Source organism: Propithecus coquereli, unplaced genomic scaffold (assembly GCF_000956105.1).
Source record: "Propithecus coquereli isolate 6110/MARCELLA unplaced genomic scaffold, Pcoq_1.0 Scaffold325, whole genome shotgun sequence".
Taxonomy (NCBI): domain Eukaryota; kingdom Metazoa; phylum Chordata; class Mammalia; order Primates; family Indriidae; genus Propithecus; species Propithecus coquereli.
In genome coordinates, this window is record NW_012148897.1 from 975,923 (window position 1) to 999,672 (window position 23,750).

General features: G+C 41.7%; 1 protein-coding gene across 1 annotated transcript in view; it reads left to right on the plus strand.

Annotated features, from left to right (window-relative positions):
• The window catches only part of PPM1L (protein phosphatase, Mg2+/Mn2+ dependent, 1L), a 287,544-nt gene extending 264,022 nt beyond the window's left edge, over positions 1-23,522 (plus strand). Inside the window, exons 3-4 of the mRNA XM_012650425.1 lie at positions 17,571-17,732; positions 21,297-23,522. Of these exons, the coding sequence (XP_012505879.1) occupies positions 17,571-17,732; positions 21,297-21,643 (509 nt within the window). The 3' untranslated portion in view covers positions 21,644-23,522. The remainder of the gene's footprint in view (positions 1-17,570; positions 17,733-21,296) is intronic.
• The last annotated feature ends 228 nt before the right edge of the window (positions 23,523-23,750 follow it).

Sequence of the window (23,750 nt, forward strand, 5' to 3'; positions counted from 1 at the left end):
GTGAGCCACAATGATGCCACGGCACTCTAGCCCAGGCAGCACAGTAAGACTCTGTCTCAAAAAAAAAAAAAAAAGATATGTGACAAGTCCATTTTTCCTGCCAAGAATATAAGTGGCTTCCATGAAATCTCATTTATGATATTTCTTGCTCTGATGAGGATTAGTTGTCTAGGAAGCTGCTTATTTTTGAATCCTGAATGAGGTCAGTATTCAAAGCAAAAATCCTTTTTAAAAAAACCTTTGATATTCTGATCTGTGCTTTGCTAGCTCACGTTTTTGTTATCTGACTCTATGGTAACCATGAGCATGGTTTTAAAGTTTGTCCACAAACTCTTTGATACTTCTTCCTTCAAGAAGTAGAACTTCATTCCTCTCTGCTTGAATGTGAGCTGAACTTGATGACTCCCTTGTAGTGAATGTATCCAGCAGAATGGGATGATACTTCTGATACTGGGTTATAAAAAGACTGTAGCTTCTGACTTGGGTATATTCTGTTGCTCTCTCTTTGTCTATGGAATCACTTGCTCTGGTGGAAGTCAGCTGCCATATTATCATGATACTTGGGCAGCCAGTGGAGAGACCCACATGGTGAGGAGCAGAGGCCTGCCAAAAGGCACTTGAATGAGCTTGGAAGTGTACCCTCTCCTAATTGAGCTTTTGAGATGATTGACAGCTTGGCTAGAACCTCATGAGAGATCCTGAGGCACAACCACTCAAGCTGCTCAGGATTCTTGATCTTCAGAAACTATGTAAGATAATAAATGTTTGTTGTTTTAAGCTGCAATGATGATGAATGAATCTATCTTGTATCCATTTCTTCAGCAAGACTGAGTCGCATTGCCTCATAAAAATTTACAGCAGAGGATTTATTATAGGTTGCATATAACAGCAAGTGTAGTTAAGAGTTTTATTTTTCTTTTAAAAAGCAAATTTGGCCCCATTCTGACATCTTTTTCATTCTGTATTGTCAGTACATCTGCTTGGTACATATCATAGACTAGTCTTCCCTCTCACGTGATTAGTCTGAAAATCATGTGAACATTCTTCCTTTTTCTTCAGTAGTTCTGCCTCTCACCTCAACCCTGCGGACTCTCCTAATGGAATAATGATCAAGTTCTTGGTGCTCTCCCCTGTTAGAAACTAGAGTGACTGGATGGTGGAGCAGTAGGGAGGAGGTGTATATTTTTTCACCTGAAACTATTCTAGTATTGGAAGCTCCAAGATTCAGTTTCTCTTGGAATTTTGTGAAACTCATACCTCATCATAGTTTAAATTATAAAAAATGATTTCTACCATTTGGCAAATTTAGGTAGAAAGCATTGAATAATCCTGCGTCCCATCTGCTGACCAACTCCTGAATCAAATAAATTTCTTTAGTATAAATGGTATAATCTGCTTTCTGCAAGCCTTTGGACCTTTGAAGTTTGGCTTCCAAAGGTGGTCCTATCTCAGGCAACAAATACCCGCTTTAGAAACTGTGTATAAATCTACCAGGTTTGGGCCTGAGAGGGATTATTCCATTTGGGTGCCCTAAGGCCATAGAATTTGCTATGGTTCATGATCAGAGTTTGAAAAATATTAGCTGGCCAATTGCCAGTGCTTAGTGAAATACATTCTTTTATTTCTGGATAACTCTTTCAAGGAGTGACACCTCAGCATTTTTTAATTAAAACTTTAAGTATAATATATAGTTTGATAATTCTCGCCTTAGAGATTTAATTCTTAAGTAGTGTAAGACACCTCCCACCACCACCATTTTAAAAACTCCTCAGCTGGATGTCATTTAGCCATAGTAGCAAGGGACTAATATAACATGTGTTCTTAATTTAAGATCCTTAAGGCTGGGAATTTTGCACATTAGTTTAAATTTGCAAGCAAGTAAGAGCAATATGATCCCTGATTCTCCATAAGGTTAAACATGTGAACTGCAAATAGAGTAAGAAAAAATCAAGTACAGTAATTTACTTTCCTCAGTGCTATAATTGGGCACTATAGCATATGGTCAAAACCTTTACTATTAATTAAGTAATCAGAGAAAATTCCATATGGATGATTTGTGAATATTCTAAAGTCAGACTGGGACCTTGCTTCTTTTTCATGTTTTCTTTCTAAATACGATTTCTTAAATGGTGTGTGGTTCCCTATTAATATTTGCAACTCGGTAATGTTTCAATGCTTTGACATTTCTTAATGTCAGTAGTTTCCATACTGAGATTTGACAGATATTTGGACTCATGTTAAATCAAATGCCCTAGTCATCATCATTTCAAAAACATATTTTAAAAACCTTTCTCAAGTGTGGAAGAAAAAAACAATCCCCTCTCATTCATTTATTTATTCAACTCCCCCCCACCACCACCACCACCACCACACATACACATATATGCTCACACCCCAAGCCTTCCTCCCCACCAGCTTTGTTTGGCTAACTCCTTTCACCACTCAAACCTCAGCCCAAATAACTCCTCTTCATACCAGTGCAGGCTGGTTTCTGTTCTAGCCTCTGTCAACTTCAACTATAATATTGAATTGAATTGAATATAGAATTGTTGTTTTTCTATTCTCCCCTAGTTGGCCCCCCATTAAACTGTGAATTCTTCACCTAGGGACTGCATCTTTTGTTGCTGAGTCCCCAGCAGCTACTGGAATTCCTGGCATAGTAGTAGAAAGTGCTTGTTAGATGCCTGCTGAATGAATGAATAACTAACTTCAGCCTCTTGGCTAGCTAGCAGATGAGTTCAGAGGCTATATGAACATCATTCATAAGCTCATCCAGAATCTTGTTGCAGCCAGATCAGCAGAAGCCCAGAAGTCAGGTACAATGCCACCCTGGGGTTTATAACTCCTTCAGGGGCTATTCAAGGCCAGACCAACTCAGGGGAAACCACATGCTGAGGTACCCTCCCTCCCCAGAACCACGCTGCCTAGCAGTTTTGTGCCATCCATGGGCCTGGACCAACTCAGTGTGAGGGGTGTTCTTGAAAACTTGTTACTTATTCAAGGACTCTAATAAGCAAAATAGGTAAAGAGGCATATTTTCCCAGGTGGAGCCCTAAACAAAATTCTATCACAGCTGGGCACAATGGCACATGCCTGTAGTCCCAACTACTTGGGAGGCTGAAGTGGGAGGATCTCTTGAGACCGGGAGTTCAAGACAGCCTGAGCAATATAGCTAGACCCCATCTCTAAAAACACAAACAAACAAACAAAAATTAATTAAATGTAATTACATGAATCATGTTTAATGTTTAAAAACATTGATTTTTATTCAAGTCAGAGGTTGATTTCATTACATTTGCCTGGAAAACAGACTGGTGACAAATGAAAAAACTACCTATAGAGGCCATTTTAACTTAGAGTGGATCCAAAAGGACAATGGGGTTGTAAGAAGCTTCATTTCTTAGCGATCAACCAAAGAGGGGACTTTCCAGGGATCCTAGGAGTAGTTTAGGTAAACAGAGGTTGTGACTCTTCAAGTGCTCTTAGTTTTCAGTTTAAAAGATGCCTCCTGCAGTCCACATTTTATGCAATTAGGGTCAAGAGGGGATTTAGACCTACTTAGAGTACAGTCTTACCTATTCAGTTACAGAATCCCCTCATTCTCAACTGGCGTGGCAGCTTCCCTGTCACTTACGCTCATGTAGCTCATGCCTAAGTGTCCATTTAAACCTTTGGGACTGTACCTGTTAAGACTTTCACACTTGGAAAATATGAGTGTTTAAGTTTTATTTAGCAGAGGCTCAAGCTGGCAGCCTGGAATATGCCCCAACTCTGTGGCGACACCAAGAGGACTGGACTGAGCAGCTGAAATGCAGCTTAAGTTCTGGTTCTATTGCAAACCAGCCACCAATCTTGAATTGGTTTCTTAGTCCCCGAGCCTATCGCCTCATTTGATAAGTGGAAATTAGTAATTCAGGATCCTTGGAAGAGGTGTTGGATATCACTTTTCAGACTCTGAGGACTGTCCAACCCCCTCTCTGATGCACTGGAACACTGCATCCTAAATACCCTGAGAGCCCCTTCCTTGGTGACTTGGTCTCAAGGAGCTGGGAGAGGGTATGTTTGATGGTGTTTCCAAACTGATCAGCTTCTCTCCCTCACGTACTCCCTGGGCTTTTCACTTTCTTATTGTTTCTGGCCTCTAAGAAAATCACATACTTATCTTCCAGCTCAGCCATGAATTAAAAAACCATTGAAAAATATTTTATACAGCATTTGAATACTGTACCAGAAACATTTCTTTGAATGTCTCATTTGTATATTGCTCCATATTATTTTTTAGTGGAAGCAAATACAAGTTGAGCATCACAAATCCGAGATCTGAAATGTGCCAAGAGTTTGTGACCACTGACATGGTGCTCAAAGGAAATGCTCATTGGAGCATTTTGGATTTTCAGATTTGGGATGCTCAACCTGCCTAAATGTTAAAGAGTCCTTAAATAAAGCTATTTGCTGCCAAAACTGACTGCCTCCTTCACAGCACTCCGAATAAGGTTCTGCATCTCACAGAAAATTCTAAAAACTTGATTTAGGGTGTCAGACCTGGATTCAAAATACAGCTCTTCTACTCAAAAGCTATGTGATCTTGGTGAGTTTCTTGTTCCATATCTGTAGAATGAGGGATGAGGGGAGTTAATAATAATAATCATATGTATCTTGCAGGATTTTTATAAAACAAAATGAGGTCAAGTATGTGTGAACAGCAAGTAGAGTAGCTGTTCACAGCTACTTCTGTTGTGACTTGACTTCTGGTTTGAGATTCTGGCATCCTATAACTCCTCCTCCTCACCGCCTACCCCACATCAGCCTGATCCCCTCAAATGGGATACCCACTCAGCGATTGCCTATGGCAAGAATAGACTCACCATCTGTTCTGGAACTGGCTCTCCCTGGTCAAGGCTTCCTGTGCAACAAGTATTTCATAATCAGCCTAATCCAGCTGCCCTCTGCCACTTTCCCCCTGTCCTCCAAGGTCATCTCTGTCCCTTCCTGGGCAGCAGCATCTAACTATGTGGTACAGTGGTGTCACAGCAGTTTGGTGTCAGCTAACCGGAGCTTCCTGAGCCTACCCGTAATGAGTCTGGGGACTGGCCTTCCCAGCTCCTCCTGACACTGTTCCTTCTATCCCGGGAACTACGTTGGCCAAAATGGAAAACAGGGAGGCGTAAGATTTATCAGTATTTCACTCGCATAGCTACAGTCTTAAGTTCCTGAAATGACAGGTTGGTCCAGCGAAGACAGTCAAACAACTAAACAAAGAACCCAGTCAAGTCATTGTAGACCATGGCAGAAGACCCTCAGCAGGAAAGCAAAAATGCCTAACACCAAGGAACACAAAAGTAAAAAGCACCGAATTTGGTAACAAGTGAAGTAATTTCTATAAATAATATTATATGTATGAAATTTGAAAAACTTCAGAAAAAAATTTTTAAAAAATTTAAGAAATCAAATTTAAAAACCAACTTATCTGGCTGGACACAGTGGCTCATGCCTGTAATCCTAGCACTGTGAGAGGCTGAGGCTGGAGGATCACTTGAGCTCAGGAGTTCGAGACCAGCCTGAGCCAGAGCAAGACCTCGTCTCTACTAAAAATAGAAAGAAATTAGCTAGACAACTAAAAATATATAGAAAAAATTAGCCAAGCATGGTGGCACATGACTGTAGTCCCAGCTACTCGGGAGACTGAGGGAGGAGGATCGCTTGAACCTAGGAGTTTGAGGTTGCTGTGAGCTACCATGATGTCACTGCACTGTACCCAGGGCAACAGAGCAAGAATCTGTCTCCAAAAAATAAATAAATAAGATAAAATAAAAACTCATTTATCTTTGTTTCCTTCTAATAATTTTCCATATGTTTATATACATATATAAAGTATTTAAGTGAATGAAATTGGAATAATATTTTATATACAGTTCTTTTCCAGTAAAAATGCTAATATAATATGTTTTTTAAAAAATTTTATGTACACTTTTTCACTTTTTACTTAACAATGTACCATGAGCACTTTCCCGTGATGATATATATTCTCTTTAGAAACACTATATTTCATGTCCTTTTAATGCTTAACTCTTTGGACATTTCTTAATGTATTTTATCATCCTATGTCTACTAATTTTGGCTATTTTTATTATTTTGCTCTTTTAAATAATTCTATGAGGTCAATCTTTATACATAAAGCTTTAGGCTAAAATTCAAGAATTGGCATTATTGGGTTAAAGAGCATAAACAAGTGTTTGTTCTATTCTTTGTTTTGAAAGTGAAATATAAAGAAATCATTTTTAAAAAAACTGTTCCTTTCATTTGTTTTTATTCTACAGATTTTTTAACTCCTTCCTTGTGCCAAGAACCATATTAGGCTATGTGAATTCCTTACCCTGTTGCATCTTCAAGAGTTAGGATCTTACTGCCTCCTAGCCATCCTCCCTGGTGTTCTCCCCACCACTCTCCACGTCCCCAAACTGAGCCAAGGCACTCAGAGCACTGTCACAGCGTTTATCCTGCTGGGTTCTAAGTGTGTGTCTAGTTTTAGTTTGGCCTTAGACAGTGAGGGCTCTGGGAGTAAGGACTGTATCTTGTTCATTTTTATTGCCCAAGCATCAAGCCTAGTGCTTTGTACATAGTAGCACCAAAGGAGAAAACAAGCAGCATAGAACTGTTTAGTCAATGTACACACACACACACACACACACACACACACACACACACAAACACACACATCCAGTCCTATGTCATTATTAGGTGCAGGGGGTAGAGGTGTGAGGAAGAAAGAGAGCCATCTTCATAAGTAATAAGGTTGTGCTTTCTTAGTTACAGATGCATAGATGGGATGTCACTTTTTGGTATGTGTTCAGATGGGCCAGATGTAATAAATTCAGGATTTAATTCCAGTCATGGGGGCAGCAGCCTTCCTGGAGACACGCCATACCCTTAGAGTCAGTTTCATAATCCACCAAGCCCAAAACAATCTGGAGAATTAATAATTATTGGATCAAATTGGCAAAAATCTGATTGAGGTTTATTTATTCGAAATACACGTAATTATACAATCTTTATTTTGCACCTTAAATGGGGTTATAAGTGACTGTGTTCTGTTTGGATGGAAGAAATTGTCTGGAAATAATTTATGTGTAACTACAGAACCTGCCAATGGCATGATTCACAAACTTGGTTTAGGAGACTATTTTACCTTCCAGCTGGAATTCTTCAACTATAGGTCTGTGCTAACTAACTCAGTGGCAAGGAAGTCACATTTGATTGTCCAACATTGTTGATACTGGCTACAGTATTTTTAAAATTGAATTTCATGATTTCTAGGCCAGGATAAAATTTAAGATGTGTAATGTACAATAGACACACACACACACACACAAACACATTACACAGCTATAAAATAAATGTGTAGAAATGTAACTTAATTTATCTCTCTAGAACTGAATGTAATTTAGCTTTCGAGTCCATATTGGATGTGATACTAAAATCTTGTTTCATTCACTTCCAGGTATATTCCATAATTTCCTGATTTTCTTGGGTTCTTTTTGTGGAAATACGAAATTTAGTTTATGTTTTTGTCCTCTTTTCTCCCAGGGGCAATCTAAGTGTCAAGCTGATGTTACTGTCCTGGCTTCTGCTGGGATGACCCAGGGTCTCTGTGACCTGTGGTTGAAAGGCCCACTCGGTGGCACTCTGAAGCTCCTGCCATTTCTCTCCCAGGGGAAGCCCAGCAGTTCTCAGCAGTTCTCTCTGCTTCACACTAGGCTATCCAAGTTAGCTTCTCATCAGCCATTGCCTCTCCATGCTGGGGCAAAGGTTTATGATTTCTTGGGCTATATCCTGGAAAGCAAGGTCTAAGTCTTCTATACTTTGAGCTCCACATAATTCTTGGAAATCCCACATCAAAGACTCTCTCTTGTTTTCCTCTTTGTCTCCCCTCCATCTCTTACACACTACCCTACTGCCTGGCCAGCCTTACTGGTCAAGGAGAGCAGGAAGAGAGGCTTATGGGCAGGAAAACTCACTGTTTGCTCTATTTTCATATGCATATAGGTTAGTCCAGAATCTTGGCTGATGGATACTCAAAATGATTTTTCTCTTGGGAATATTGTGTCTTTGGGAGTTTCCACAGTCTCCTTGAAACTCAAAAGTAAGCGTAACTATTTCTTTCTCTTTGCATTTCAGCCAGAGCAATCCTAATCTTCCGTAGGACAGTGAATGCCTCAGGCTGAATGGAGGAGGGTCATGTACATGCAAGGGGATGGGAACTTCAATTAATATCTTCAACTATCAGCCTGCCAACCATGTATGTGCAAATAGATTTATAACTGTATGGCAATTTAAATAAGGATAACTTAATAACCTCAAAGGCAAGATTTGTTTTTAATTGAAACTATAGGGAAGAGGGTTGATACTGTACTAAGAACAAAAAGGTCAAAGAAAGTGTAATTCTCTTTTAAGCACCAAATGATTTAGGCTGTGCTTCTTGTTTCCAGACCTATTCTCCTTTTTTTCTCTCTCTGCCTTTCTCTTCTCTGCCTTTTATTAAAAGGCAAATGCCCTTTTTAATAAAGCTCACTTCCAGTGAGCTTTTACCCCATTCCCATAGCATTCATAAAGAAGTAGAAACAGTACTTATTTGCTGGGAACCCTAAAGAGAAGTGAGACATCTCACTGAAGAATCCTCAAATAACACGAAGACATGAAAAAATACAGCCAGTGCTTCTCTGGCTTATGTAGGAAGAGTCAAAGCAACCATGAAATTAATTTTATTTACCATTAAAAGATACTGGACTTAGAATTCAGGTTGTGATTATGTAATTATAAATCAATTTCGGTAGCATGCCATAATCTGAACTAAATGCCAGCAATAGTTATGAGAAGTATGTTAATGGGTATCACAAAAGCTTTTCTGCTTGCTTCTACTTCAAAATAGTTGTGCCCAGAGAGTATATATGACAGCTCCTGCAGCAAGAGGACCTGCTGTGATTTTCTGAGACTCCCCAATGCGTGTGATGTGTTTAATAGGCAGCGGCTGTCTTTAACACATTCCTACTTAACTAAAAAAGAAGGACCAGAAGTGTGCCCACAGGCCTCACCCAAGTGTGAAATAAACATTTTTACAGCAGTTGGAATGTGAAGTTGAAGAACATTTCAATTTAAAAATGGTGTTCATGAGAATGAGATGACACATCTATACTTTAACTCTGGTGAAGTGTGAAAATTAAATGAATACTCCATCAGATTCCGAAAGCCTGAATTATGACCCCCACCTCCCCTACTAAAGAGATGGTTTTTCATATTTAGGATGGCACACCCCATTTGTGGAAAAGATCTTTCTGACATTCATACACTATTTCTCATTTCTTCTAGTCCTCTTATTAATTACTGTGTTTGCTGGGAAGAGCCCAAGTATACCTAAATCTAGAATTAAACAATATAGCACTAGGGTTTAAAATAATAGAATTTATCATCCAGTTGACTGACTCACTGTCAGCCAATGTCAAACTCAATAGTTGATATGTTTGCCTATGCAAAAGTCTCAGGGAGGAAAAGAAAATTCCAGTTTGTAATAGACCTGTTTCTCACAAAATGCTATTCCTGCCACTCTCCTCTTCAGCATGTGATGCGGGGGGAGCTGAGGCAGCTTTAGTTGCAAAGGAAGACCCAAGAAGGTGCCATTTGGGGGGACTTCAGTCTATGTCCAGTCTGGGAGACTTACGTAAGCCTCCCTGCATATGTGGGTGTGTGCCATCACTGCTTCCTCTGTTCAGAAGCCCACAGACATGGCTTGCCATCCTAGTGCTTCAGGTCTTGCTGGAAGGAGGTCTTAATGTATTCTTAGTATCCTTTGGCCTTAGATGTGGCATTGTCCATGTCTCACTCTTCCGGGTCAGGTATTAGGGTTGCTGCCAGTCTCTTGTGAAACAAGAACTTTCTAGTGTGCTGTTCTGCTGAACTTCCTCATTGTTTGATCCTATCCTATGGTATCTTTCTTCATGGGGCCAGTGGGTGCAGGATACAGCCTACAAAGCAGGGCTGCCTCTACTGTGCATGTTTGGACTACACAGCTCTAAGAGGCAACATTCGTACTGTGGTTATTGTTGATTTGAATGTGTATTATGGCCATTTTATGGAGATGGTAGTTAGGTGTCTTGAAGAAGAGATGCTTTTTCCTGGTTTGCACAGAAGCATTAAATACAGAGTAGCAATGGCCTGCCTCGAGGTTGAAAGCAGCATTCTGACAACAGACTGGGTAAGTTCTGCCCCTCACTAGCTATGTGGTCTTGGGCTAATCACTTAATCTCAGTTTTTTTTTGAGACAGAGTCTCGCTTTGTTGCTCGGGCTAGAGTGAGTGCTGTGGTGTCAGCCTAGCTCACAGCAACCTCAAACTCCTGGGCTCAAGTGATCCTCCTGCCTCAGCCTCCCGAGTAGCTGGGACTACAGGCATGCGCCACCGTGCCCGGTTAATTTTTTCTATATGTTTTTAGTTGTCCAATTAATTTCTTTCTAATTTTAGTAGAGATGGGGTCTCGCTCTTGCTCAGGCTGGTTTCGAACTCCTGAGCTCAAACAATCCGCCTGCCTCGGCCTCCCAGAGAGCTAGGATTACAGGCGCGAGCCACCGCGCCCGGCCTTAATCTCAGTTTTATCATCTGTAAAACAGAGATAATAATAGTACCTCATAGGCTGTCAGGATTAAAGAAACTATGTATGCCTAGGACTGAGCATAGAACCCGCTACATGGTGAATGCTCAGTATACAGCAGCTGTCATAAGTTGGCTCATATGTGTCTGTCCACACAGACACAGCTCTTTCCAATCACTTTCCATCAAGCCTCTCTTAACATAAAATAACGTTCAAGCTCATTTCTACAAGACTCATTACAGTGCAGCTATTGACTGGTGATATGAATCGTTAATTACCATTAATCTAATGCTACACAGAGTTAGACTCATGTGTCAGGTGACACAGTGTCTTGGGCCAGCCACGCACAGTGCTATGACTCTGAGAGGACCTGCCTCCCAGAGAATTAGAGCAAGGGGTGCAAGGACTAGGGCAATGGACAAGAGAGAAAAAGAGTAAAGAAGGAAAGATTAGAGCTTACTGATAAGGTGTCATCCCTGACAAGTCTGTCTCTGCCACAGCGTTAATTATTAGAAGAAAGACTGACGAAAATCTCTAAGCAGGTCAAACTTTGGCAGACTAAAGATTATGCAGACAGGGAGTAGGGGGCCAGGGAGTCTTATCTGAGAGCCTCCTGGTACTTTATTTGTGTCTCAGGACATGGCTGATCACAGTGTTGGCGGTGGGAGGTGGGGGCTAGAAGCCTGTGCTGACAGTTATCATTCCCGCATGATACTTTCATTAACGACTGGCTTCACTTGCTCTTTTTCCAATATGTTGCACACCAATATAATTTCTGTCAGTTATCAGGCCTTGCTGTCATCTAGGCCCTGAAATTGTGTTATTGAACTAACATTCATTGTCAAACTTTTACAAGATAAGCATATTTTATTTCTCCTTGTCCTATAAATGTGTTGATTATCCTATGCTCTCTATAATGAATGGCCCTTTGGCTGTTGTAACTAACACCTTCACTGAAATCCTTGAAGAGTATGTATACGTGTGTCTCCCTCTCTCTCTCTCCCTTTCTTCTCCTCTCCCTTCTTACCTCTTGCCACCCCTTCCCCACTCTCCCCAATTTCTTTCTCTCTTTCCTAAAGAACAAAAATGGCAGTTTCCCTCATTGTCATACAAAAGACATTTTGCCACAAAAGGGGATCACTGTTAGCATGAGCAATCTGGCGTTGTGTAGGTGAGTGTCCACCTATGCTATTAAGCACAAGGCTCTTAAGGCATGTTAATTCCACATTGCCTTCCTCACTCCTTCCAGCTTCCTACCCCTAGCCCACCCCTCCAAAAAAGTGATGTTGCTTACTTAAGAAAATGTGACAATAAAGTGAATTTTCATAAAATAAGGATTCTCATGACTCCAATTTTTACATCATAGTTGTATGCCTACAGAAAGGTTGCGGCGGGGGGGTGTAGTGCAAGGGAGTGAGGGTCTTCATTGGCATCCAGGGCAGAGTGTTACCTCTCAGTAGAAGAATTGGGTGAGACTGTTCAGGAATCTGTGAGGCAGTGCCGGGGAGAGCCTAAAGGCAGCTGAGACTCGCTTGTCTGTCACCAAGACACTGATGGATAGTCACTGATGTTTGAATCTGAATCTGAATTTGAACTACCAAAAGTGCTACTGTCATCATTGTCACTGCTATTCCTCTGAACCTTTTTCTTTCCTTTGTTGTTTTCTTTTGAAACAGGGTCTTGGTCTGTTGTCCAGGCTGGAGTACAGTGGCACAGTCATAGCTCAATGCAGCCTCAAACTCCTGGCCTTAAGCAATCCTCCTGCCTCAGCCTCACAGGTAGCTGGGACTATGGGCATGTGCCACCACGTCTGGCTAATGTTTTTATTTTTTATAGAGACAGGGTCTCACTATATTACCCAGCCTGTTCTCGAATTCCTGGTCTCAAGCAATCCTCCTGCCTCAGCTTCCCAAAGTGCTGGGATTATAGGCATGAGCCACCACACTCAGCCCTCTAAGCCTTTTTCTATCTGTACCGTCTTACTCTCTATAACCGGGATTGTTCTGGTTTTTTTTTTTTTTCTGTTTTATATCTTGTATACTTTGCCTTATGTAGTAAATATGCTCCTGAAACATTGTGAATAAATTATAGTTTTAAATAACATTAAATTCATCTTAAAACAGACAAGTATAAAGAAGAAAACAAAAAGGTCCAAAATCTCATCACCTAGATAACCCTGTTATTTAATAATATTTTTTAAAAATAAGAGCATATATATTAGCGTGGTTAGAGTATATATATTTACATAGTACCAAGGTGTAAATTGTATAAAAAGGACAATCAGTAGGTGGTATAAATTGAAAAGCACCCCCATTTCCCCCCCCACCCCAATCATTAGCCTCTGCCTCAGCATTATGAGTCTGTGCATTGCACAAAGCACTGTGGTAAGAATACAGCAATGAATAAGGCATTTCCATGGCCCTAAAAGGGACTTTCAGTCTAAAGAGTCAAAGATTCATAAACAAGATGTAGAAATGGAATTATATGTGATATGCAGTCGTTGGTGGCTGGGCAGCCTTGAGATGTGATGCAAACGTTGCCCTCGGCTGCAGAACCCAGGTCTCTGGTGTCATCCTCTCCCTTCTCCACTTTACCTAAATAACCACATGACCTTAAACAAATACCTAAGATCTCTTTGCCCACCTTATGCACTTATAAAGTGGGCGAGATAATTCCACCCTGTCTGATGAGTTTTGAGAATTGAATGCCAGAATAGGTAAGAAAACACTTACCTTAAGTATAAGGTTTCACTGTCATCACTACTGTTATACAAAAGTATACTGTGAAGAATCATTTTTACAAAGCTCAAGAACACAGGGTCACCAGATGCTAGCCCAGATTTAACTCACAGTTGCCTTTTGCTTGGCTTGCACTATTTTTTAAAATAAAAGTTAACAATATTTAAAAATTAGGAGAGTTCACATAAAAATGACTTGCCTTGAAAAATCTGAGGATCTATTCACAATGGACCTATATTCCCACATGGCAACTATTTTCATTGCTGAGGAACTGCTGCCCTGTTAGTGTGTGTTCTCCAGTTGGCCCCAACACTGAAACCTGATGTCTGTTGTCACTTATCATTGTGTTTGCACTTTCTTGGAGTAGAAAAATATTTCAGAACCCACATTCCTAGCAAAAATAGCAGGGTAAAGCTACTCCAAGGGGGCCATGAGATTTTTTTTTTTTTTTTTACATCTGACCTGCTTTCCTGAAGTCGCTGGAGTTTGCAATTCCAATTCAACGTCTGCAAAATATTCCAGCTGAAGGGGGCCTAGAGGTTAACTAATCCAAGCTTCCTGTGTTTCAGTTCCAGAGAGGTTAGTTATATTATGTAAATAAAATGCTGAAGCAGTAGGGTCTATCATTGTTATTATTACTAAAGTAGTAATTGTGGATTCACAGGTTTTTTAGTTATTTGGTTGTCCAGTACATATGCACTGAGCAGTGTAATCAATGATAAGACACTTGAGGTTTCTGACCCCATTTTCTTCATCTGCTTAGAAGGAACAATAACACCTGCCCTACTTACCCTGCATGTTCAAAAATCATCTGCAGGTGTGTTTGTGAGCCACTTAGTGGAATTTATAGTGCTGAACAAATTTTTATTACTACTTTCTTATGAATTTAACTGAGAAAACAAAAACTAACAGTTTAAAAGATACCTGAGATACCCTGAGTTACTTAACTTTCATTAGAATTTACATTTTTCTAAAGCTTAACTCATCAAATGAATTAAGTGCCTAATAGTATACAACCAAAATATTTAGATCAGTCTAAAATAGTTTTTTTGTGTACCTTTACTCTGCATCCCAGAAATTAAATCAGAAGGGAGAATGTTGGTTTAGAGAAATAGACTGATGAATAATTTGCATTTATGTATTTTCCCTAAGGAAAACAAGAATTATCAGGCCAACACAAAACTGTGCCCATTTTGCTGAGTACAAATTGAGTTCAGAAACGGACACAGACTGTTCACATAATGACCAACGTGGTGCACCTTATCACTGCACAAGGTGCCCGGCTTTGGAAGGTGTGGTGAGGATAGGAGCCCGGCCCCCCATGTTTCATTTGCACTCAACCGGGATCCTGGACTAGAGGAAAGAACTTGGCACACACCTGGGCTGGAATTTCTGTCCACTTACCGGCAGTGTGTGTGTGTGTGAGCATGTGTCGTACATGTACAGGAGAGTTGTCATGTTTTGATCAATTTGTAAAGTGTATTTTGCTACAGCTGAGTAGCTCTCTGTACGGCAATAGCTGGACAATGGTGTTCAGTGTGGTACTGAACTGGGTTGACCTGTCAGAGCAAGAAATCAGCATAATGTTAGGTCAGAAATTACATGCAAATGTTTATTCATTCATCTATTAATTTGTTTATTGAGCAAAAATAGAGTGCTTGGGATATTCTGGACATCAGCATGATAGTGGGGAAAATAAGGAGACAACATCCCTGCCGTTGTGAAGTTTATATTCTATAGGGGAAGATTGGCACTAAATAACTAGCTTAAGCAAATAAGCAAGATAACTGTATTGTAAGGGCAATAAAGGAACTAAAGAGGAGATACAACTCCTGTCAGAGAAGGACTGTCTGAAGTTGTCACACTTGAGCTAAGACATCACTGTATAGATTAATCAGCCCAATGTCAAGGACAGGGGAACATGCCAGGCAGAGGGAACAGCGAGTACAAAGGCCGAAAAACGACAAAAGGTTTGGCATGTGCGGACGGCAGGAGGGAGCCTTGGGCAAGGGCAAGAGTGGTGTGACCTGACATTGGACAGGTGGGCCAAGTCTCGCAGCACCTGCTACCACTGTTTCTCACCCGGACCACTGCAGTAGTCCACTGGCTGCAACGACGGTGGCTTGGACTAGAGTCAACGCACTGAGAACAAGAGAAGGGCTTAAGATGTGTTTTACAGGTAACAGTGACGGGACTTAATGATGGCCTGGATGTCAGGAATGAGGAAAAGAATAAAACCAAGAATGACTCCTGGGTTTCTGGCTTGAGCAACTGAATGGATCCTGGTACCATTTTCTGAGGCTTAAAAGTCAAATAACTTGCCGGGCCTCACTTGTCTAAGACATTGAAGTCTAGTCTGTGTGAATTCACTTTTATAGTTTTGGGGTTTTTTTCAATCTGTGAGGTACAGTTTTTAGGTTAAATTTCTAAGATCTCAATTAAGTTCCAAGATTTGCAATTAAGTTCTCATCTAGAATAAATTGTTAATATAGAAACGTCCTGAAGTTCAGAATTAAATAATACTGTCGGTAATCTGGAGGCGACTTAAAGTATATAGGAAGATATGCATATCTTCAGGCTCTACCATCCTCCTCGAGTTGCCTTGACCCTGAGGCACATCTCCTCATAATTGGAAGATGCTGCCACAGTTTTGGGAAACACATGGGCCAACATTAAGGCCAAAGAAATGGGTCATATCCTGTTCTGTGTCTATTTTAGTGAAAAAGAAAGCTTTTTCCAGACACCCCCAACAGACATTTCCTTGAGTCCTTGTCCATAGGGCACCCAGTTTCCCATTTAGGTTCAGGGCATTTTCCTAAACTTTTCTCTTTCTCCTTTATTCCTCTTATTCTCTATGACCTATCCATTTTGGTTTTTAAAATTCTGTTGCCCGACCCGAAGGATGGACATATTTGAAACACGGACTTTGGTGGGGGGGGGAACCAAGGGCAACACACGTAACCTAAACATATGTACACCCATAATTTGCTGAAATGAAAAAAAAAGAAAAAAAAAAAGAACTGAACTAACAGAAGCAGAGAGTAGAATGGTGGTTACCAGGAGCTGGGAGTGGTAGGGTGGGTGGGGAGACGTTGGTCAAAGGATACAAAATTTCAGTTAGGAGGAATAAATTCAAGCCATCTATTGTATAACATAGTGACTATTAATAACAATATACAGTGGTGTTGAAAATCGCTAAGAGTAGATTTTAAGTGTTCTCACCACAAAGAAATGATAAGTACATGAGGTAATGCATATGTTAGCTCAATTTAGCCATTCCACAATGCATACATATTTAAAACATCATATTGTACACAACAAATATATACACTTTTTATTTGTCAATTGTAAAAATAAATAATTGAAAAAAGAAAAAAAAAAAATTCTGTTGCCCGGCTGTGTGTGGTGGCTCATGCCTGTAATCTCACCACTTAAGGAGGCCAAGGTGAGAGGATTGCTTGAGATCAGGAGTTTGACACCAGCCTGGGCAACATAGTAAGACCCCATCTCTACAAAAAATTTAAAAATTAGCTGGGCATGGTGGCATGCACCTGTAGTTTCAGCTCCTCGAAAGGCTGAGGCAGGAGGATCGATTGAAGCCAAGAGTATGAGGCTGAAGTGAGCTATGATTGTGCCACTACACTTCAGCCTGGGCAACAGAGTGAGACCCTGTCTCTAAAAAACAAAAAAAAAAATCTGTTGCCTACCCTCTAATCCTTGTGTTTATTAATCCACCTGAGGACCCCACCCCACCCCTATCTTTCCCACTTTCAACTGGGACTTCACAGAAACTGTGCACCAATGAGAAGTTTAAAATCTGTATCGGTTGTCTGAAGCTTCAAACTGATTTTTATTCTTTCCTAATCCTTTTAAATATGATATGTGTTTAAATTAAGAGTAGCATGTCCAGGGCAGAAGCTTAAAAAAAAAAGAGTAGCAGAGACAAAATGATTTAGGAAAATGATAATGTTATCCTAGCCTGTTTCAGTGACACTCTAACATGGTTAAGAAAATTGACTGTCAGATTTGATCAGTGCTGTTGAAGTAAATAACCATCATTCCCAAAGTGACTGGAGTCAAATTCTCACCCAGCAGGAGCAGTTTTAATGACTGAAGAATCCACTAACCACAAGAAGCAACCAAACTTCTATGCATTGCTGACCTCCCACATTGCCTCTCTCTTCTGTTTTGCAGGCACAACGTGTTTGATTGCTCTACTATCAGATAAAGACCTCACTGTGGCCAACGTGGGTGACTCAAGAGGAGTCCTGTGTGACAAAGATGGGAATGCCATTCCTTTGTCTCATGATCACAAGCCTTACCAACTGAAGGAAAGAAAGAGGATAAAAAGAGCTGGTGAGCTTGCGAACACCTGCAAGGAATGTTTGCCATCGTGTTCAGGGGCAAGGAGTCTTACTTAGAGAGCTCCTGAAGGATAAAATGTTCAGTACCCAGAGATTAGATCAATACAGAGGCTGCTGGTGAGGCAGCTGAGACCTGACTTTGTACTGAATTTGCCCTTCTCCATGACCAAAGATTTTAAAAGGCCCAAAAAATCACTTTCCAGTTTAAAGGCTAATAAGATCTTTGGGTCCCTGGTTCCTACCTTATTCTCCCCTCTTGCCATACCCAGCTTCCCTCCAGCCATGCTAAACTACTAAAAGGTTCCCCAAAAGACCCTTGTTTCTGTTATCTCTGTACCTTTGCAAGTCCTATTCCTACTGTCCAAGGGGGTGAAAATTATTTGTCCCATAGAATTCAATTTAAGGGTGTCCTTTTGGAAACACTCGCTGTCACACTGTGGCAAAGCCTCTCCCAATCTGGGTTGGATGTCCCTCTGCCTTTTCCCAGCATCCTATGTGGATATCCTGAGTCATCTTTCACAGTGCATGGGCATACTTAGCTCTCTTATTTGTCTTGCCTTCCTGTCACCTCTTGGAGGACAGAAGCTTGATCTTTTTCATCTCCGTACCTCAGCACCTAGCTCACTGCCTGGTATAAGTAAGTATTTCAGAGCACAATGGAGGGTGGAGAGGTCCCTTATTCATTCATTTATTCAACATTCTAGGTGCTGGCACTATAACAATGCCCCCTCCCCAAGCCCTCATGAAACTTAATTCTGAAATTGGCTTGGAGGTAGGAAATGGAGTAGATAGACATTAATCAAAAAAATAGATAAAAATAAGCTAGTTATGGGCCGGGCGCGGTGGCTCACGCCTATAATCCTAGCACTCTGGGAGGCCAAGGCGGGTAGATCGTTTGAGCTCAGGAGTTCACGACCAGCTTGAGCACGAGCGAGACCCCGTCTCTACTAAAAATAGAAGGAAATGAGCTGGACAACTACCAATATATATGTAAAAGATTAGCCGGGCATGGTGGCTCATGCCTGTAGTCCCGGCTACTGGGAGGCTGAGGCAGTAGGATCGCTTGAGCCCAGGAGTTTGAGGTTGCTGTGAGCTAGGCTGATCCCACGGCACTCTAGCCCGGGCAACAGAGTGAGACTCTGTCTCAAAAAAAATAAATAAATAAGCTAGTTAAATAGTGTATGACAAGGTGATAACTGTCATGAAGAGATAAGAAGCAGGTAAGGGAATAGGGAGTGTCAGCGCAGTTTTAAGTAGGATAGTCCATGTAGGCCTTACAAAGGTGACATTTGGACAAAGACTCAGAAGATTATCGATTGATTATTATATTTTCATAATTAGATATGGGAGGATGCCTTTATACCTGTGGAAGGGAAAAATTCTTTTACTCCCCAGACTGACAGCTGCAGCATGTCGGTTCTTTATGATACGCCAGGCAGCAGGCCAGCTGCCTAGGGGGGCGAGTGGGATGCTCACACAGGCTAGTCTCTGACCAGATGAACCCCTGCTGTCTGGGTTAATCTGCAGATTGACTCTCAGTCTCTACAGGTCAGTTTCTGCCCAAAGAATGAAGGAAATGAACCTAATCAACATTTGAGTTTTCACAGTAGGAAGCTGTACTGTTAAGTCAAAATGTGTTGAATTTTATTACAACTTCCTGCTTCAGTGCCTGCTTGAGATGCAGAATAATTTTTAATGAAAACTTTGGTAGGTTTTCTGTTGATGGGATGGAACAAATGATGTTTTAGGAGCATCTTTTCAGCTTTGATGAGCTCTAGGCAGAATGAGCGAAATACTCTGGTTTCCTTACTTAAGACATCATCTCCCTGTAAGTCCTCTGTGAGCCTGGACTTAAGATGCAATGAGCCCACTCTTGCATGAGCACAGGCAAGGACGCGTACACAATATACCTGGAAATGCCATCTTAGCATTCAGTGCTCTCTTCTGAAACATCATGGCCACTTTATCCTCTCTCCTCTTCCCTGCCATACCCACCACCCACGCCCCCACCCTACAGTGATTCTTCATAAAAGGAAATTTGGACGCCATCTCTAAGGAGGTTAATCTAACCTGCTCTGTTCTTTTATGTAGTTTGTCAATGGTATATTTTATAGCAGGGCTTAAGGAACAATGATTGGTTTTCTCTGACCCCAGCCTTCCTTTCAGGACATCTTTCCCCTTCCTGCTTAGTATAACAACAAGCTCCAGCCAGTCTGGGCCAAATACATACTGGTCTTTCTGTCTCCAGTCCTTGTGCTGTTTCCAATATTAACAGCAACATCAGCTGCCATTCACTGTGTGCTCACTCTGTGTTAGGAACGAAGCCTGGTGCTTTACACACATACTTTTCTCTTTACCTGTCTTATGAGGTTGGTAATATTCTCATTTTGCAGCCAACAAAATGGAATGTTAAAGAGGCTTGTGTGCTCCAAGGACACACAGCTAGTGAATGGTGAGACCAGAATTAAAACGCAGGACCGTGTAACTCCAGAGCCCATGCTCTTGCCCACTAGACCATACTTCCTAGAATGTTCTCCTAGATTTACACCCATAGAAGTCCTACCCATCATTGAAAGCCCAATTTTAATTCTCGCTCCTCCCTGATCATCACAAGCAGAAATCATCCCACCCCCTTCCATCTGCCCAGCATGTAGCAGATACTAGTCTCCCCCTTTGACAACCACTTTGTGCTTGTCTCTCCTGGTGGGCTGTCTACTTCTTTAGAGAAAGATCTGAATCTTATATAACTTCACATCCTGCAAATTGCCTTGCATGGAATGGTATTTAGTAAATATCTGACAAATACGTGAATGAACAAAATTCTAGCTCCTTTAAAGAAAAAATAATAATAGATATTATCGAGTACATATCATGTTCAGGCACTATACTAAGTGATTTATGGGATAACTCCTTTATTTTTCAACAACTCCCAATGGAATGGATATTATCCCCATTTTACAGCCAGGCAGACAGGATCAGAAGGAGTTTCTCATCCAAAGTCAGATATGGCTAGAAGTCACAGAGCTGGGAATCAAATCCAAGCAGTCTAACCTGGTCCTTTAACAACTGCACTAATATGTGCTTTTCCTTAATCCCAATCCTATTTGGGGGCTGTGTTGAAATCTATGTAGGCACACCCAAGAATGGCCTCAGGCTAAACGATATATACCAATGATGTCTCTAGTGCCTGTCCACCAGCCTTTTAGCATTCCTTTGCCGATCTCCTCAAATCCCTACCCTGGTACTCTCCACTGTCAATCACTGAGCTGCCATGGTGTTGAGTTAAAACCGATGCCCTCCCCCATACCTGTCCCCTACCTTCAATACTCTTACTGATACATTCTTAAAGGCCTTCAAGATGCCAGGAATGAGAGCATGAGGATCAACCGGTAAAGTATCAAACCCTGAGTCATGCAGCAGGATGCTGCTCAGTCCTGAGAGTGACAGGGGTGAGGGGATGTCCCTGGCCCAGCTCACATGCAGTAGGTCAGCCTGTTGTGCACGTACCCAAACTGTACCAGCTGCTCAAGCTAATGGGCTCATTCTCTCTTTCTAGGTGGTTTCATCAGTTTCAATGGCTCCTGGAGGGTCCAGGGAATCCTGGCCATGTCTCGGTCACTGGGGGATTATCCACTGAAAAATCTCAACGTTGTCATTCCAGACCCAGATATCCTGACCTTTGACCTGGACAAGCTCCAGCCTGAATTCATGATTTTGGCATCAGATGGCCTCTGGGATGCTTTCAGCAATGAAGAAGCAGTTCGATTCATCAAGGAACGCTTGGATGAACCTCACTTTGGGGCCAAGAGCATAGTTTTACAGTCATTTTACAGAGGTTGCCCTGACAATATAACAGTCATGGTGGTGAAGTTCAGGAATAGCAGCAAAACAGAAGAGCAGTGAACCCTTCAGGGGTCTCAGCTGCCTTAGACTAAAGGACTTTCAACACACTGGTCTCTTTTAATATAGTAAAAGGTGTGAGACTTGTAATTAGGATCATCCATCCCAGACACGGAATTCCCCTCTCCCTGGTGGTCTTAGGTCTGTATTCAGTGATGAACAGAGGGTACTCTTGGCCAATGCAGTTGAGAAGCTGAAAAGTGGTTTCTTCATGTTTTCCCAACACGTTCATCCAATGTCCAAAGTATATAAGTAGCTGTAGATTCACATGTATGAAGTGATTAATGTACATGCCGTGTAGTTTCCCTTTTAAGATTTTTTTCAACATCCTGTTCAGGGTCCTCCAGACATCAGCCATTGTGTCCTCTCTTTGGAACAGTGGGAAGGGCAGGCCTCCCAGTGCTACAGGAGCCAGGCTGCCATGCATGGTCAGGTGCTGAAGTGGCCACATCTTCTGCGGAGAAGCAGAACTATCCTGAGAGTGCTTTCTCCTCCTGAGCCCAGGAGTTCTGCTCAGCAGCAGCCCCGAAGCGGGTTTGGAGTGGTTTATTATTCGGTGGCTGTTCTTGGAGACAGAGGGAAGCACGGAGAATCAGTGGCAGCCACCTACACAGCAGAAATAACCCTCTTCCCTCACTCCCTTTATTAGTTAAATAGACTTTGTATACCACCTGGCCAGCCTTTGTGAGTTTATCCTAATCATGCATGACCTTAACCTTTTGCTTAGACCTTACTGTATGTACTAGGCAGCTGTTTACTTCACCACCAGACACCATGATTTTTTGTCTTACATCACCAAAAAACCATGTTAGGGGAAATGAAAAAAGCAAGTCACAATTCCATAATTTCTTCCATCTTTAAGGGTAGATCGAGGAAAACAATGATGAACGAGTCACAGTGCCCCTTGGGAAGTAGGCCGTTTGCACTGAGAGAAAGGAGCGAGCTGTGAGGTTACCACCCCGAATGGAGCCCCAGCTGCAGTTTTTGTGTGACCCCCACCTCCATCCTCGTAGCTTTTAAGTGGCTTTCAAGCAGTGTTCTGGGAAGCAGCAGCCTAGAACTGCATGTGTATTCCTTGAAGTGTGCAGAGTTCCCTGTCATTGCAGTTTGGAGTTTGGTGGGAAATTACTGGAATGTGCTTCTCCTTGACAGTGAAAGTTAGCAGCCTTTAACATTTGGTTGCAAATACCAATCCACACTGGTAGCTTTTGCTGGACAAACACAGACCACTCCACGCTGCCTGCAGGGGAGGCAACCAAGGGACACCTGGGGGACTTGGGTGCCGTGGCAACAACACTAAATGGGAATTCAAGTGTTTGCCCATATTGATAAGTGGCCCAGAGTTATTTGAGGACCTGGCTTACTGTTCTCCATTTCCTGTCACCAAAGTCTCATTTTTCCAACCTCAGTATTATATAAGTTAATTTAGAGAAAATGCTGGGTCATTTGTCTTTGCCTAACTAAGGCGGCTTAAACAGCTAGACAAGATTTTTTTGTGTCCCCATCCCTCTGTGTCCACGTGGTTTTGTTCTTCCCGAGTGGGCATTTGCTGTTACAGCTTCTTGCAGGCCCCATTGACTGGGCACCTCCTACCCGTGGTGCCTCGCCTCTGCCCTCCCTCAACTGTAGAGCTTTCTTTCCCAGAGCTGTTTGCAGGAGAGAACTCTGGAGAATGAAAATATTGCCTATGGCTGCCAGGGAATGCAATCTGTCCTGATTCCTCCAAACACTTTCCTTTGTACTGAAAATTACTAATGGTTTCCCAAGAAATTTGCTTACTTTTGTATACTATGTGTTTAAATATTAGAATTAGAACCCCAGTTATTGTTTTCTAGCCATACATAGAATGTTCTAGTACAAAATATCTGCCACCATTTTAGATTTAAGCATTTGTCTATTGAGAGACACTGGACATTTGGATGTGTGTATTTAGGGTGGGAACGGGGAGGGGAGAGTGGAAAACAAAGGCTGCTCGTGATCCGTCCTGAGACAGTCAGGTCAGGGGGCTGAGTCTGCTTGGAGTTTTAGGACGTTCTGACTCTGGAGAGTGACCACAGCCCACCATCTAACTGAAGTCAGGAATCAATGGTGTCACCATTTTACAATCCGT